Source organism: Vollenhovia emeryi, unplaced genomic scaffold, assembly GCF_000949405.1.
Source record: "Vollenhovia emeryi isolate VEMERY1.0 unplaced genomic scaffold, V.emery_V1.0 DF939128.1, whole genome shotgun sequence".
Classification (NCBI taxonomy): Eukaryota; Metazoa; Arthropoda; class Insecta; order Hymenoptera; family Formicidae; genus Vollenhovia; species Vollenhovia emeryi.
The window spans coordinates 1,842,560-1,858,309 of NW_011967238.1; the positions used below are offsets into that span (position 1 = coordinate 1,842,560).

At 40.7% G+C, this 15,750-nt stretch overlaps 2 protein-coding genes across 3 annotated transcripts in view; both read left to right on the forward strand.

The window, feature by feature from the left end:
* Positions 1-8,029, forward strand: part of LOC105568615 (MFS-type transporter SLC18B1-like) — a 10,246-nt gene extending 2,217 nt beyond the window's left edge. Inside the window, exons 2-9 of one of the 2 annotated variants that reach the window (XR_001009441.1) lie at positions 1,792-1,887; positions 2,714-3,004; positions 3,159-3,279; positions 3,359-3,582; positions 3,783-3,958; positions 4,120-4,288; positions 4,604-5,362; positions 5,734-8,029. Coding sequence is in view for 1 of the 2 variants with exons in the window: in XM_012024422.1 (XP_011879812.1) it covers positions 1,792-1,887; positions 2,714-3,004; positions 3,159-3,279; positions 3,359-3,582; positions 3,783-3,958; positions 4,120-4,288; positions 4,604-4,909 (1,383 nt within the window). In the remaining variant the exon portion in view is untranslated. Of the gene's footprint in view, positions 1-1,791; positions 1,888-2,713; positions 3,005-3,158; positions 3,280-3,358; positions 3,583-3,782; positions 3,959-4,119; positions 4,289-4,603 lie in introns of both variants that reach the window. The other variant, XM_012024422.1, reaches the window with a different exon arrangement.
* A 2,801-nt stretch (positions 8,030-10,830) lies between these two features.
* LOC105568617 overlaps positions 10,831-15,750 on the forward strand; it is a 44,006-nt gene continuing 39,086 nt past the window's right edge. The window contains exon 1 of the mRNA XM_012024424.1: positions 10,831-11,148. The gene's annotated coding sequence lies outside the window, so the exon portion shown is untranslated. The remainder of the gene's footprint in view (positions 11,149-15,750) is intronic.

The following is a 15,750-nucleotide window of genomic DNA, read 5'->3' on the forward strand; positions in this document are numbered from 1 at the left end:
CTCTCTCTCTCTCTCTCTCTCTCTCTCTCTCTCTCTCTCTCTCTCTCTCTCTCTCCATCCTCAAGATTCCCTCGCGCAATTTCAAGTGATAGCGATGTTTGAGTTACACACGTTCATAGACACAACAAGACGATAATGATCGACTTATGGTGCCACAACGCAAATCCATTTCGTAAGTTGTAAATTAAAACAGATCTCACAATCAGTCGAAATTATCGTCGACGAGATACGAATTTCGAACACAGTGATCGAAAGTGTTTACAATAGTCTCATTATTGTCTTACTGTCCTTGTAACGTATGCAGTAAATAATCAGAAATGGAATACTTAAATATCTCTCCCTCTTGGATTTCAAGAATACAGAGAAATGTATAAGATCATTTATGTTTCAGAAAAAGAAATTTTATACCGTATGAATAACACTGTTCTAATATTTATCTTTAACAACGTATATAATCGCAAGAAAGTTTCGTTTAATGCGGAATGTGAATACTCCTCGCACGCTATGGATCTTTCGTTGATGTGGCACAATTAGTATTTTCAATCACTATCGCGTTACTTTGTATTCTCCATGATTTGTCTCTCCGTCGCATTTCATTTATTAACCTGTAATGTATAAAAAACCCCAAATGATAAAAATATAATGTAACTTGTAACGTAATATAGAATACTCGTATATAAATATTATATAAAATATATGCGTTTCGTTATATGCATGTAATTAAATTTTCAATGGACTCATTAAAGTATTGGGCTCGATGAAAGAGTTGATTGCAAAAGTTGGAGTTGATGAAATACTACATTTTTCCATATGATATTTAAAGTGCTTTCGAAGACGTCGAATTATTCGAGTTCGCATCATTCTTTCAGAGAGTGCAAAGGTTAACGTTTGTTGAAGAAATCTTCTCGATAAGTCGAGGAGTCTGGCAGGTTCGATTAATTTCTTTCTTAATAGAAACTCTATCGCGAAAAGAGCAGGCGAAAATAAATCAAACTATTAAGAGAGAGTACAAGCTTGCAACATGTCGTAATGTTTTTTGCCATAAGAAAAAGTAGAAGTTTTTACTCCAAACTTTTATCGGATTGCGTTATTACACGTCAGAATTTATTTACTACTCCATAATAAAAAATACATACGTACTTATCTCGTTAGAAACTGATAGTTAAGCACAGAGTTAGGGGAATAAGACCTATCAACAAACTTGCCTATAATAATCATAATTTGTTTCCTCATTGCATAATAATATCATTGCTCAAACCTCCCGTCTAAATCTTTTTAATTCTTTGTCTCATTTCTCTTTTAACTCTTTTAATAAGGAACGCACGGATGGCGAGCGTACAGTGTTATAAAATGAAAAGGATGATCATGCATTTTATTGAAAATTCGATCGTGATCACGTTCGTGATCATATTGACTGTACATAAAATTACGCCATTTCATAAATCGTGATAGGTGTAAAGAGATTATTAACTCTTCTCAAATTTAAACAAATTCCCCCAAAAAATATATGTCAAATGCATATCCACGGATGGAACACGTGCCTAAGGATGTTGTCTGTCTATCGCGAGACAAACGGCGACATTCGATAATTCGATTTGTAGTCCCGCCGCGTGGAGCAAAGCTCCAAAGTTTATCGGGATATTATCTCGACGAACATTAATTGCAGTGCGACGCGATAATCGAGCTGCTGCGCAGCTCGGTGTGCCTTCGAGTTTGCCAATATTTCGAACGGCTCGAAATATTGACGGACGTGTGCAAACGTACATTGGCATGAACATTTCTTTTCCACAGGCCGAGAAAAAGGGAGCGTCGCCATCGGAATATGGGCTGGTTTTCGGGATTTTCGAGCTAGTGGTTTTCATTATTAGCCCGTTCTACGGACAAAATGTGAGTGATGAAATAATTAGCAATTCATGCATAAGACGCATTTTCAAGGTCATGACATGGACCTTACGCCATATGTCAATTCGTTACGTTAGTTGGATAAAGTTAAATAATAAAATTTGATTTTTTCGTCGTAAATCATACGCTCACTCATGCACGTCCTAAATATCTAATCTGTGCTAAAATATGTGTTACGAATAATATAGCTATCGCTGTGTGTAAAATATCAAAGAGATAAAAAATAATAAAAGTAATAAAATGGAAATATATACAGTACTGTAAATGTTACAAGTTCATGAAATTCGATTCGCAAATGAACCTACGTAATGATTATGGTTGCAACATGAAGCCACAAAGCTTGCCATTTCTCAGGCGCCGATTACTGCGTTTAAACATTCCTGAAATACTTGCGATTTCTTTTACAGCCACGTTTCTCCGCAGAGAAAATAATCGAAAGTTTACAAATAATTTCAACGGGGAGAGAAAATTGTGTATCTTAAAACGTTTATAAAATTTTTCACACGTTCAATTTCTATTCAAAATATTTCAAAATTCTAAAAAGTTGTGCTATTACGAAGATCCTAAAAAGTTATAACTGTTTATAAAATTTATAAAATATTTGTAAAATTTACAGAATACAAAATTGTATGAAATATATACAAAAATATTTTATTTTACGTATAGAAGTGCAAATTTATAAGATATCGCACTTCTCGCGCACTTTTAATGGCATATTCTTTAATCAATTTGAAGTTTATTTTTCTTTAACGAAAATATTTAAAGAGATTATTTATCGCAGCCTTTTAATTTAATTTATTGTCTTTCGCAGCTCAATCGAATCGGACCGAAGCTTCTGTTCAATGGTGGTATCCTGACCACAGGCACTTGCGCCATATTCTTCGGCTTATTGGATAAAGTCGATGGTCATTATCCCTTCATAATCCTGTCCTTTTTGATCAGGATTGTGGAGGCAATGGGAAATGCTGCATTTCTAACAGCTAGCTTTGCCATTATCGCTAAAGAATTTCCCAACAATGTTGCTACGACGTTCGCGAGTTTGGAAACATTCTTTGGCTTGGGCCTTATCGTAGGCCCCACAGTTGGAGGTGCACTCTATCAGGTAATGTGTTCTTACAAGTGACATTACCTTAATGCAGATATCTGCATTTTATACATATTCGCGAAGTAATTCGCACTGACAGTACACGCGATAATTTTAATCTAAATGACAGTAACGTTAATTAGGATATTATTAATATCGCATGATATTATAGATAGGTGGATATACCACACCATTCGCGGTCCTTGGCTCAGCGTTATTCGTGGCAGCCGTCAGCACTGCATTCATTCTACCCGTGCATGACGATAGCGATAATGATGCGCACAACACCGGAGGTACCAAACGGATATTTAAACCATGTGACTGGGGCTGTATCGATTTTACGTACAATGCATTATTCGTTATGATTCACAGGAGTAATGCAAGTTTTGAAAATTCCCGGCGTGATGATCGCCTCGATGTCGATAATCGCAACGAGCATGAGCATTGGATTTTTGCAAGCGACGCTGGAACCGCATCTGAGGCAATTCAACTTGAGCCCAGTGGTGCTCGGCTTAATGTTTGTCATTAACGGCGGCACTTACGCGATAACTGCGCCAGCATGGGGCTGGCTCTGCGACAGTTACTGGCATCCAAAGGTAATGCAAATGCAGAAAAATTAAGATCACCATAATTCTTCAGAAAATTCGAGCTTTCAATTGAATTACCCCCTTAAATTATATCACAAGTAATTCCGAGGGTAATCTCGGGTTAGCCATCGCCCCAAGGCGGATTGTATCAGACTTAAGATATATCATGTAAATATATATTGGTGCAAAAAATATGTGATGCTCTTCAGGTAGCAACCATTGCCGGCTGCTTTCTCGTGATGGTCGGTTTCTCGCTGGTCGGTCCAGCACCGTTCATCCCGTCGCCCACCATAATCTGGATGCCTATCAGCGGCCTTGTGATCCACGGCTTAGGCATGGCTGCTCAACTGGTTGCGAGCTTCACGGATGCCTTGAGAACGTCCATGTAAGTCGCACACGAATAACTCCGAAACATACAAATCTTCATTATTTTAACGTAAAATTTCCAAGTCGTCGATTGCAGTTTATATTACGCAATTGACAAATTTCTAACATTATACAATCGACAATACTTCTGACGATGTCACCTATCTGTTCCATGTCAAGATCGTTTGGATTTCCGAATAGTCTTGAAATTTACGGTCTCATCAGCGGATTGTGGACAAGTACCTTCGCTCTCGGTGCTTTCATCGGTCCCAGCGTCGCTGGGATTCTGCTGGACAACGTCGGTTTCAGACATGGCTCTATGTTTATCGTGTTACTTCACATGTTAGTGGTACGTCCGATTTGTTTTACATGCAATTTGTATCTCTTAGTTGATCAAATTAACTGTGAAATATTCACAACGAAGCATCACAGCCTAATGCAATATCTTTCCTTCCAAAGATAGAATCGTGTGTGTTCGAAGTGATGCTCGGAGCATAAAACTTCATCTTACTTGAATCCTACTAAACTCTTCGAAAACTTAAATCTTTTCGAATTTCGAGAACCAACCAAGTTCGATTATCTGCGCGAATATCTCGGATTTGAGTTCCTCAAACAATATAATTATTTGAGCCGTATATATAAGTTGCTTATGATTTTTTCGCAGGGCGTGGTAGCCGCAGTGTTCCTGAGCAGTTGCGCCCGCGCACCCAAACCGTACACCGACGTTGGCACGGTCGAGGATCTCAGGGCACCGCTGATGGAGAGCGGCCGATTAGGCAGCGGTAGTCTGCATCAGAACGGACGGGGCCAGGGTGTGCCGATCGACAGGCCCGGCGGCATGAATTCGCTGATCGTGTGTAACAGTTATTCCAATAGAGCTGGTGCATGGTCCAGGGCATCGTACAGCGGCCGCTACTCCCACAGCTACGGCTCTATAGAGAACAAACGTTATCTGGAGCTCACCACATGATAACGAACAGTCAACATCTTGTCTAGAAACGGCAACGAGAGTACAGCGCAGGATTCTGACACTCTACACGCCGTCGTTCACACTCTGGCTTTCATCGCGGTCGCTCAATCTCCGCAATAAACTGCAATATTTGAGCGGAAACACAAGAGACTGTTTCTTATTCTAAAAGAATATCAGACAAAAGTCTCATCATTCACTTTACCGGCAAGCTATGATGGAACATATATGATAATATCATAAATAATTTTTCGTAAAGCCCATTTAAGCTTACAATCATATCGCGATAAAAGTGATATAAAATCAAAATTGACAAAAAGGAATAGCTTAAGTATGTCTATTTAAATTAATTCTTATTACGCTGTGCAAATAGCATGCTGTACCTTTAGCACAGTATAATTAGAATTAATATTCTACGTCACCGAAGGTAACGCAAATTTTATATAACATATATACATGGTCGGTCCAGAAAGTATCGGGACTGATTTTCTCTAGCCAAGGGAAAGGGGTGGGAGTCTTAGCACCGAATTTTTCAGTTCTTTTTTCAGCAAAAATTCGGTGCTAAGACTCTTGCCTTTTGGACTCTGATCGACGTCTTAGTGTTTGAGTTTCACCCAAAACTTGATCGCATACCGCTGTTCAATCGCGCGCTGCATTTTCATTTCTGACGACACTACAAAACAACTGCTCACTCCGGGCGTGATCTACACTCTGCAAAGGCTCAGAGGCAATTCGCGTCGTATACCTGACATTTCCCACTAATTTCCCTGCCCGTACAGACCACCCCCTTCTCCTTCCCTTTGGCTAGGAAAAATCAGTCCTGATACTTTTTGGACAGACCATGTATGTATAACTTCAAGTGCAACGTAATGCGTCGCAATGCTGAGTTACATTCACTGTTATCATAGTAGGATTAATACGACAGCAACTACGATAATTATTATAATAATAATTAGAAAAACTCTTCATGCGAAAACGGTTGAACCCTCATTTAAATACGCGAGTTTCATTCTCTCGCTGTCTCCGCACTGTCTTAATCGTGCTATCTTAATTTTTTAATTAAGTTAAGTAAGTTTTACAATATGAGAAGATTATAAGAATATTTTTATACAACGTTAATTAGGATTGATAGACTAGAAAATTGATAAAATAGAATGTAATCTGTAATTAAATGTAAATGCAATTTCAGAGTAATATGTAAATCGTGATTTTTCAGTACATTCTTGGTGTCTCCTTACATTTAAGATTTCAAAGACTGCGTACGTAAAAAGTCACAGCATTTAAAGGTTGAAGCAACCAATCCCGAAAGAACGAAGTCGAATAAGACATACTGGTGCATAAAACGCTTCAAGCAGTATTCACGAGAATGCATTATCGGCGATCGCTTTATCGCGATTTACTTAAGGAGTTACAACACTCAAGAGCCCCCCAAAAAAGTCAATTTTCGGAGATTTTTTCTGGAATATAATAAACATAAATAAAAATCTGTTTAATCCTTATTATTCTCTACACATTGAAGTGTAAAAAGAATTTTTTATAAATTTTTTCTCAACAAAATGGCGGCGCCAAAACCATGGAACCAAAGTGCCTCTTTGCGGAAGTCGCATCAAGGGCGGAAACGAAGCTGCCTCATCCTTTGAGCTGGAACAAAAAGCCAAAGATTTTTGACAAATATATAACATTTTCTTTCGAACTACGTACGGATTTTGCAAAATACCATTTTTTGTAAAAATAGTGCGCGTTGGAAAAGAAAATTGCACTTTTTGCTACAAAAATTTCGCACAAAAGTGTTTATAAAAACCACAATTTTCGACTTATCGCAAAGACCGTACGTAGTTCGAAAGAAAATGTTACATATATTTCAAACATCTTTGGTTTTGGTTCCAGCTCAAAGGGTGAAGGAGCTTTGTTTCCGCCCGTGGGGCGATTTCCGCACTTTACATCCAAGGCTCTGGCGCCGCTAATTTGTTAAAAAATTCATTAAATTTTTTTTATAATACTTCAATGTATAGAGAATAAATAAAAATAAACAGATTTTCATTTACGTTTATTATATTTCTGAAAAAAGTCACCGAAAATTGGGTTTTTTTGGACTTTAAAGTGTTGTAACCCCTTAACGGATTCACGCTGCAACGTATTTTTTCTATTAAGTTCTCGATTCGACTTCGATTCTTCCGTTATTGTTACTATTACATATTACCAATAATAATGTCTATACTCCAGAAGAAGGTCAGTCCTATTATCTACAAAATTTACACGGCACGCACATAAAATTATCGACTTCTCTAACGATACACCTGTTAAATGTTACTCTTTGTTCACAACGTATGTACGTATATTTTATCGATATGGCTTGTCATATGAAAGTTGAGATGCGTTAGAAATCAAATCGTTGAAAGGCGTTAGAGGCTTCTTAGAGATGAAATACCCTTATAGCTCGCAACTCGACGCTACGTAACGGCCAATAAAGAGTCTTCATTTTATATAAATTTTAACAGCGTAGAGAGTTATAGCAAAGTGATGTAACGATCTCGCTATAAAATTAACCGTTGTAATGTAAAATGGCATCGATATCGAATACTTTGCCGTACTTTGCAGCATCGGAAAACGTTGCCGGTATTCAATTGGTGATGCTTAAATCTAGAATTATGCAATTATACCGTTGCACAAACCTGTACTTGCAACGGCATAATCGCATAATTCTAGGTTCGAGCGCCAACGGAAAAAGGTAACGGACGTTGTGGGTGTTAATGGTGTCGTCGATATCACGTGCAAATGACTTTCGTAACAAGCTTGCAGTGTGATTATTGCCAATCATCACTGCAACTGTTCACACGAGAGAGAATCAAGGGAACTAAATAACGAAATTGTACATATACCGTTTTAATTATTACTGCTATTTTACCGCTGAATAATTGTCACTCACGCATCATATATGTCTGTGCGTATGTGTGTATGTATGTATGTATATGTGGGTGAGGGAGTTTTTTAACAATATGCCATATAATTCATTGTAAGATAATTTTATGAAAATAAAATAATAGAGGGTAAATGCACGTAAATTATAAATTAGGAGAGTCTGTAACAAAAATGTTGTTATTGAAAATATATAATTCCCAATTATAATTTCTACAATCCTTTGAACGCTATTATTATTTTACGAATGCTCTTACGCAATTCTGTACGAGGACACAATGATAGAGCTACCTGACACACCAGGCAGCAAAAAGTAGTCGAGAAAAATATCTTGTTTAATATAGGTTTTTTTTACGCATAAAACTTTGAACTTCTTTGAAAGGTAAACGAGGGAAGACTCTCTGACCACTCGGTATTTTAACGCGGTACAAAATATTACGTATAATAATACTTCTCTCTTTCCCGCCTCGTTCACGCCGTATTAGAAGCTAACGCATTCCGTACGGAGATGCGTATCCTTTCCTCTCTCCTTCGTGAAATTCACTTTCATACGTCTTTCAATGCCTTTAACGACCCGTGCCGGGTTTCCGAACGTCGTCGTGCCTGACGAGCATAGTTCTTTCCTGCGCTCGATTTGAATTCCAAGCTGTTCACGCATACGCGACACGCCCACGAACGTGCACGAATTCTTTAACAATGTACATGCGCGACCGTCTGTTTTCTCGCTCCTGAGTGTGAATGTATAACAATGCGAAAAAAGGGCGCCGTTCCGTGAACTCGGCACGTGCGAATGTGTGCGTCGATGATTCATAACTCAAATATTAAATGGCAGATAATCGCGGTTCCGAGAAAGGACACATTGTTAAAGTGTTTGATCATCATTTTAAGATATTTAAACTTAGATGGACCTTCTTCTATAACTGGCTCCAGAGCCGAACTTCCATTTGTCCACCATAAAGCATAACACATTTGCATGCCACCTGGCAAGAAATAAACTGTGACGGTCGATTCGTTCACAGAATTCGCCTTACTTTAAAAGTGCCGTAATGTCAGAAAAATACAATTTTGTATTCTTACAAATCTCAGAATGCGTTACTGTTTATTACTATCGATTACTATTAATTTGTAATTGCTATTGTTACTGTATATTGTTTAACGCGCGCAATTTTGAAAATCATACATCTTCCCGATCGTAGAAACGATATTCCAGCTGTATATATTATTTTTAAACAACTAATCTTCTTTTACATAAAATTGTTGATTCACGTAACAAATATATGCAGAAACTTTTTTTAATTTCTTATTTGATTACTCCAACGTCCAAGTTTCTCGCGAGAAACTCAAGTACTCTCCAAGCGAGAGCTCAAGTATCCTCCTCCCAAATAATTTCGCTGCATCTGCACGAGAATGTGCAATACGTAAAGCTATCTAGATATAACTAGTGTTTCCGTAACTATTTCGTATTCCACAGATCGCCGTGTTCACTCGTGTGCATCGACCTGTCGGTAAATGATTCGGCTATTTCTACAATGTGCTAGCAGAACTCTATTCGGCACTTCTCACCGCGCTACACGATTGTTGCATGCAAGATCGACGATTGGCACATAAAATCTACTTTGTTCTTTTAACGAGGTTTATTATGTCCGAGTGAGATATGTCAAATTCTCGCGGAAAGCAAATTAAAGTGAAATAAATTTTAAGAAATGCACGATGTTAAGTCTAACAGAATCTCGCCATTTACGACAATCGAGTATCAACATTACTCGCGTAAAGAGTTACGTTTTTCATCTTCGTGAAGCGAAGAGTAGTCTCGTAAAGTGAAGGAAAGATGAAAAAGGCGCTTCGTGTGACGTACGAGCGGAAGGAAGCAATGAAAGGGAGTAGGCAGAGGGAAGCAAGGAGAGAGAGACACGGAGAATTTGAGAGTCCTCGTTCTACTCTCTTCAAACACAGCCGGGCACGAAAGCGAAGTGAAGGAACGAAAGGAAGACGAGGGAATTATTAACGCATACGGCGTAGCTCACCGGTGTGCATCGAGGTGTCCGCCGAAGCCCTAGCTTCCCCTTCCTCCGACACCTTGGACCCCCTTTCCCTCCCCGCGATTCCCAACGGCGAGACATAAGGCGTTACGTCGCGGATTCCTACGGATCTGCCGTCCCGGCTGGTTGAATGCCGGAATCCCCCAGCCGGAAGGAACAACACACGGTCGAGGGCAACGCGATTGCGATTAATGCAGTTATATAATAAACGCTCGCCTTTGACGCAACTGAGGCAAGTGTGCCCGAAATACGTCCTTAAGTTAACCCTTTGCCTGTATACGCCGTGGAATCGAGCTGGAATCGAGAGCTCCACGATGGAGAAAAGTACAGTTTGAAGTCGACAATTGATTGAGGCTTCCCATTGTTAACTCGTACTGTTTAACCCAAATCTAGTGAAACCCAACTTACTCGATCCAAATAATAAACTCTGACGGAAATATCAAACGATCCATTTTTTTAGAACTGATCCACTTACAAGTCCTTTTGGGTCTTTCGAAGTCAGATTTTTTTTTATTATCTACTAACTTGTGAAGATTAAAGTAGAAAGTGTCTATTTAGATTTGATATTTAGATATTTAATTAGACCCAAAAAAGATATCGGTATCTTTATCAGCACTTTTGTTCTACAGCAAGAAAGAGGGTAGACATATCGTAAATAAGTATCGGTATCGGCTGTCATGTAGACAGATAGGCAGGTACCAATACACCTTGCTTCCCTCGTTCCTCGACCTACCATCAGGTGCACCCATCAGGCGAGGTGCTGCCACCTGAGCAGGCTACACCCGCAGATAAAGCCAAACATAATGTTCACGCACACGTACAGCAGGCAGCCCGCGAAAAGCAGCAGGTCCGCAGAAAGGGGGTTGCCGGTCGTTCCTCCCACCTTTCGCCCTGTCAACCGGTAGAGGGGTCCCGATGCGCAAGCGCAAAGACCCGTGGGTCCTTCGCACCGAGACCGAGCGGCCGGGGCCCCGAGACTCCGAAGACTCAAAGTCCGCTTCTGTCGTAGGGGAAGTTGCCGCGGAACGTGCTACTCGTCGGCGTTTCTTCAGCGGTTCGTGATTTTCGACCTCCGCGAGCACTCGTTTCCATTTTTTTTTTCTATTCCTATCTCTTCTTTCCTTTTCCACGCGCTTCGTCCGCGAGTGAAACGTGCGCGTGATTTTGGGATTTCGGTACGTTACCAGTGACGAAAGAGAGAAGGAGAAGGAGAGAAAGAGAGAGAGAGAAATTACCCGTGTTGACCGGTGTGCGCTGTGCCATGGGGATCTAGGAACACCGGTCAGGGTGAGTTGCTGATTGCATTGCCTGAGGCAATTTTTCTCACTTGATTCTAAGAAAAATACAAAGCTACGAAACTCTTATTCGTATGACAAATATTTGTGGAAATAAGAAAACTAAATATTTTATTTTACTCCTCTGACAACTTGTAAATGCACCGACAGAAAAAATTTCCGGATCCAATGCTATTACACTTCAATGTATCATAAAATAGGATCGATATAGCGCCAATCATATTTATTATAGAGAAAGGAGTATTTTAATCTTATAAATGAAAACTTCTCAATTCTAGAATAAAATGATAGTATGTATCGTCTTTTGTCGAATATCGCGGTGACAACTGCGTGCATTGTAAGAGGGAAGAAAATTTATTCGAAACGCAAGAATATATATAATAACTTACATTTATATAAGTTACTCTTGTCTCAATATACAATAGTAAGTCAATATTTTTTAATTCGATAAAGGAGAATAAGAATTATTGATTTTATTTTGATGCTGCCTTATTTTTATACTAAATGAGATTGTGAGAAATATAAATGCGTCAAGAATATTTTTGTCTCAGAAATCCTTTCTGGGGGTGTGGAAAGAACATGTAATAAATTAAAATGTGATAAATTTTAAATACAGTGTTACTTTTTATGAGTTCCTTTTTAGAGTTGCAACAAAATGTTTACAGTTTGCGATAACAAACTGCAAGCAAGGAAGCAAGCTTAAATAAGAATAGAAATGACGAGAACGTTAAAAGTTCGATTTGAGTATTAATGAAAATTTCGCTCTGCACGCTTATACGAATTATTGTCCCTTTTTATAAGCCCAAGATAAAAAATAAATTTACATTACGCAACAAATTCCCTTCAACATCACAAACTTGCCGATTGCCTGACTACGGTGTCTTTACGACATCACTAAATTGTCCTAAACATGTGCCCGTCGGCGCCATTCACTTTTTACGAGGAGTAATGAAACGGGATATCGAAAGGCGAATAATAGTAAAATTACCAAGAGCAATTGATTTACACGGCGATTTGTAGAATCTTGATTCGCAAAATTTCAGTTTGCAGAATCTCACATTGTACTTATCCAAACAGTTATATAGAATTTCTTTAAATACCTTTTTCAACCGAGGGCGACGTTACGCCCGTGTAATTATCGCCCGCAACCGATCGCAGCAACTCGATAATACGGCATCTTCTGCGCAAGATACGGAGGAGTCCCCGCAACATTTACGTTAATATATCCACGGCACGAAAGTGCAACGCGATCCCCGGTTCGCCGCGCGGAGGTAGATAGCCAAGCGGAGCACTGACCGGTGATTTGAATGCGCGATGCAGTCGCCAGGCGCTACGATTCATAAACGCTATCCGTATCTGCTCTCCGGTACCTGGTAGCAGAAATATGATACAAACGCGATCATATATCGGCGCAATTTGTACCCCCGGACGGTGGGTTAATGTTACTGACCTTTCGCGATATAAATTTACTGTTCTTAATGACACCCCTTCGACGAAATTGTCGTCCTTCCAAAGAGAAAGAATACACTCGTTCCGCTCGTAAAAAAATCAGATCGGTCGCGAGAATCCCTCACACTTTTCTCGTAGGTTTTCAAAAGTCAGTCACGATCGTGCACAGCTAGCGCGAGTTTTCTAAGGCAGACTTATTTTAAAACGTGACTAAAGATGTACAATTACATTTAAAGGCCCAACGCATACGTTTTATCGCTCACCATATGGCGCGGCGCTGATCGCCGGCTCTCGTTTTATTAAGCACCTTCGATTTTGCCTCGAAAAAAGTACCCTGGCTATTTCGCGCGCGTAGGTTACGCTATCCGCTGGCGTATTTGAAATTGTGATTCCAGGCGTGTCCGAGGAGGGAACGTTAGGGCGAGCAGACGAATGAACGAGCGGACGGACGGATGGACGTACGTATATGTGCGTGTACATCGTCAGAGATCAAATCACGTTAGCCTAATGCCGGGTACGAACACGTTCGTACGTGGGTGGTTGTATCCACGCTGGAATCTCGGCTGCGCTTTAACATCCTGTGGTTCTTCGTAACGCGAAAGGATTCCCGTAGGAATCCAATCTCACGCAGTATCACGTTAATGCGAGAAGGGAATACGGGCCTGCTGGCCGAGAAGTAATAGAGAGTAATCGTGGCTAATTTAGCTAATTTACGACTTACGACAATTGCAGGTACGCAATCGCGCCACATGCGAACGAAAACATTGGAGTTTCCTTAAACATAATTGCACGTATTTGTTAATAATTTTTTATAATTTAATAAAACGAGAGGGAGAGAGAGATTTAAAATGTACATTTTCTCTGTCTTGTTTCATTGCTTAAATTTTCAACGTGATTTTCAAATGCAAGAAGAACGTGACATTTAAAAAGTGCGTTCTTAAGAATCCCGATTAGCGGCGGTATTTTATTTTCATCGCGATATGATGTCACCGAGGGTAATCTCTAGCGCCGCGACGAGTTCATGATCTTTCCCGCCTCTCTTCTCCTCTTCCCTCCTTTTCGGTCCGCGTAAACAGGACGCAGAAAACAAGCGTCATGCTCAACGGACTGAACGAAGACGGCGCGAACCACGGGTGCGCGCGATTAATCTCCATTTCGCGCAATTCCCTGTATCGCGGTCGATTATTCCCCCTCCCCTGCCGGGGACGTCGACGTACAAAGTAGGGGCCCGAATTAATCGCTCGATAACGACATGCGACGATGTATAATGCGAGGCCCCCGCGTCCCGGCGTCGGGAGACAGACCGCCGCGGCTGGTTACACTGGTCTCCGCCGGCGAGCCAATCGCTTTCCGCATGTGTTTTGCATATGGACTCTGTCTGGTCCAGCGGGCCCCTCGTGTTGGGGTCCACTCGAAAGGAGATTCGGGGCCTCTCGAACGTCTCTGTATTGCGTGCATACGTGTGAGACATGTTTATCGTGTGCGTTCACGTTGTGCACGTGCGACGCGAGAGAGAGAGAGAGAGAGAGAGAGAGAGAGAATGTGTATGTGTGTGTATGTGCGCGCGAGCGTCGTCACGAAATGTAGTCGAACCGGCTGCAAATGCGCACATACTACAATGCGTTCCGGGAGCTCGGTGCCCCGGAACTCCGTGGATGCTGGGCCCGGGGGCTCCGACGAATTTCTTTCTCCTGAGACGCGTATGCGGTTTACGGTGGCAGAAACGCGCGCGCTGCGGTAAAAGTTTTACACCTCGCGACTTATACGGACTGCGGGCTTTCCTCGCGTGGTCGAAAGCAGTGAACGTTGCTCGGTTACGGTATCGCGATATCAAATGCATATACTTGTTTATGCGAAAACGTACCGCCTCGACTCTCCCGAGAAAACGCGACAGTAGTTAAATGTTTTCTAGCAAGGTCGCGATAGATATCGAGCTTAATTAGACATTCATTAATAGTACCGAGAATTCTGTAAACGCCAATCGAGATATTTAAAATTAAACGCCTGCTCCTAGCAAGGAACTCTGCGAGCTCTACTCGCGTGGCACAATAATAAATTTCGAAACCGTTGCCGGAGAGACGCTTAAGGGGAGCATAATGGCATTGCCGCATTCGATCTATGCATCGATCTTGACCGCCGTTGCATGTTCCGGGCGTTTCTCGGCAACATCGCTCCCGGCACCGAGAGGCAGAGACGAACGGACCGTTCGTTCGTCCGAAAAAGAACACCTCGGCTCGGCGAAGAAAGGCTCGTAAAAGCGGCGTGCAGTCATTGCACGGCACATAGGATCCGCGCACCTCCACCGCTCGCAGAACAGCGAACAATGGCTACTGACGTCACGAGACTGCACCTGTAGCTGCACGTGCATGTGCGCGAGGACCGTCCCGTGAATCGCGAACCCCGTTCTCGCGGACCCCGTTCCGCGGCTCCCGAACCGGGCGAACAAGTGTTTGATTCGCGACGTATGGCGCCAGCATCTCTTCGTTTCCGTATAATTACACACCATTATTTTGCATATTGCTTGAAAACGTCCAACCGTCGAAGAAATCGGAAGAGAATTCAATAGTGCGATGTAGCTTTTACCCGGTCAATTTATCATTGCTAATACATCGCTTGTTAAAAGTATGTTATTAGCTCGACACAAAAGATTTGTCGGTTCTCCAGGCTTTGCATTAGATAAAGTTAGAAAGTCAAAGTTCTTTAACCCGTCGCGCTCCAATGTATGGAAACATACGCTTTTAAAAAGACAAACATTTACTGTACCTACAAGTAACTGTCAATTGTGCACAAAAGGTAATTAACAAAATTTTGTAATAAAAAATAATGTTGATAACATTAATTACTGTGTATATCTCATATTTTTTTAAATAACGCAAATGTTCAATTACGTATCTTATAATTGCGAAAAGTTCAAAACAGACCATGAAAGCTCGTAGTGGTTTCGCAACAAAATCACTGGAACGCAAAGGGTTAAAAAAGGAGACTAAACAATTTTCTGCAAATGAAAATAAGAATATATGAAAGTTAGTGACAAAAAACAATTTTGTTTCGATTCGTTATGAATATATCTAATCTAATAGCAATTTTCAAATTTATCTATATCGGTTTTTTTGCATTAGTAATAAACAGTCAATTCAATTTTACA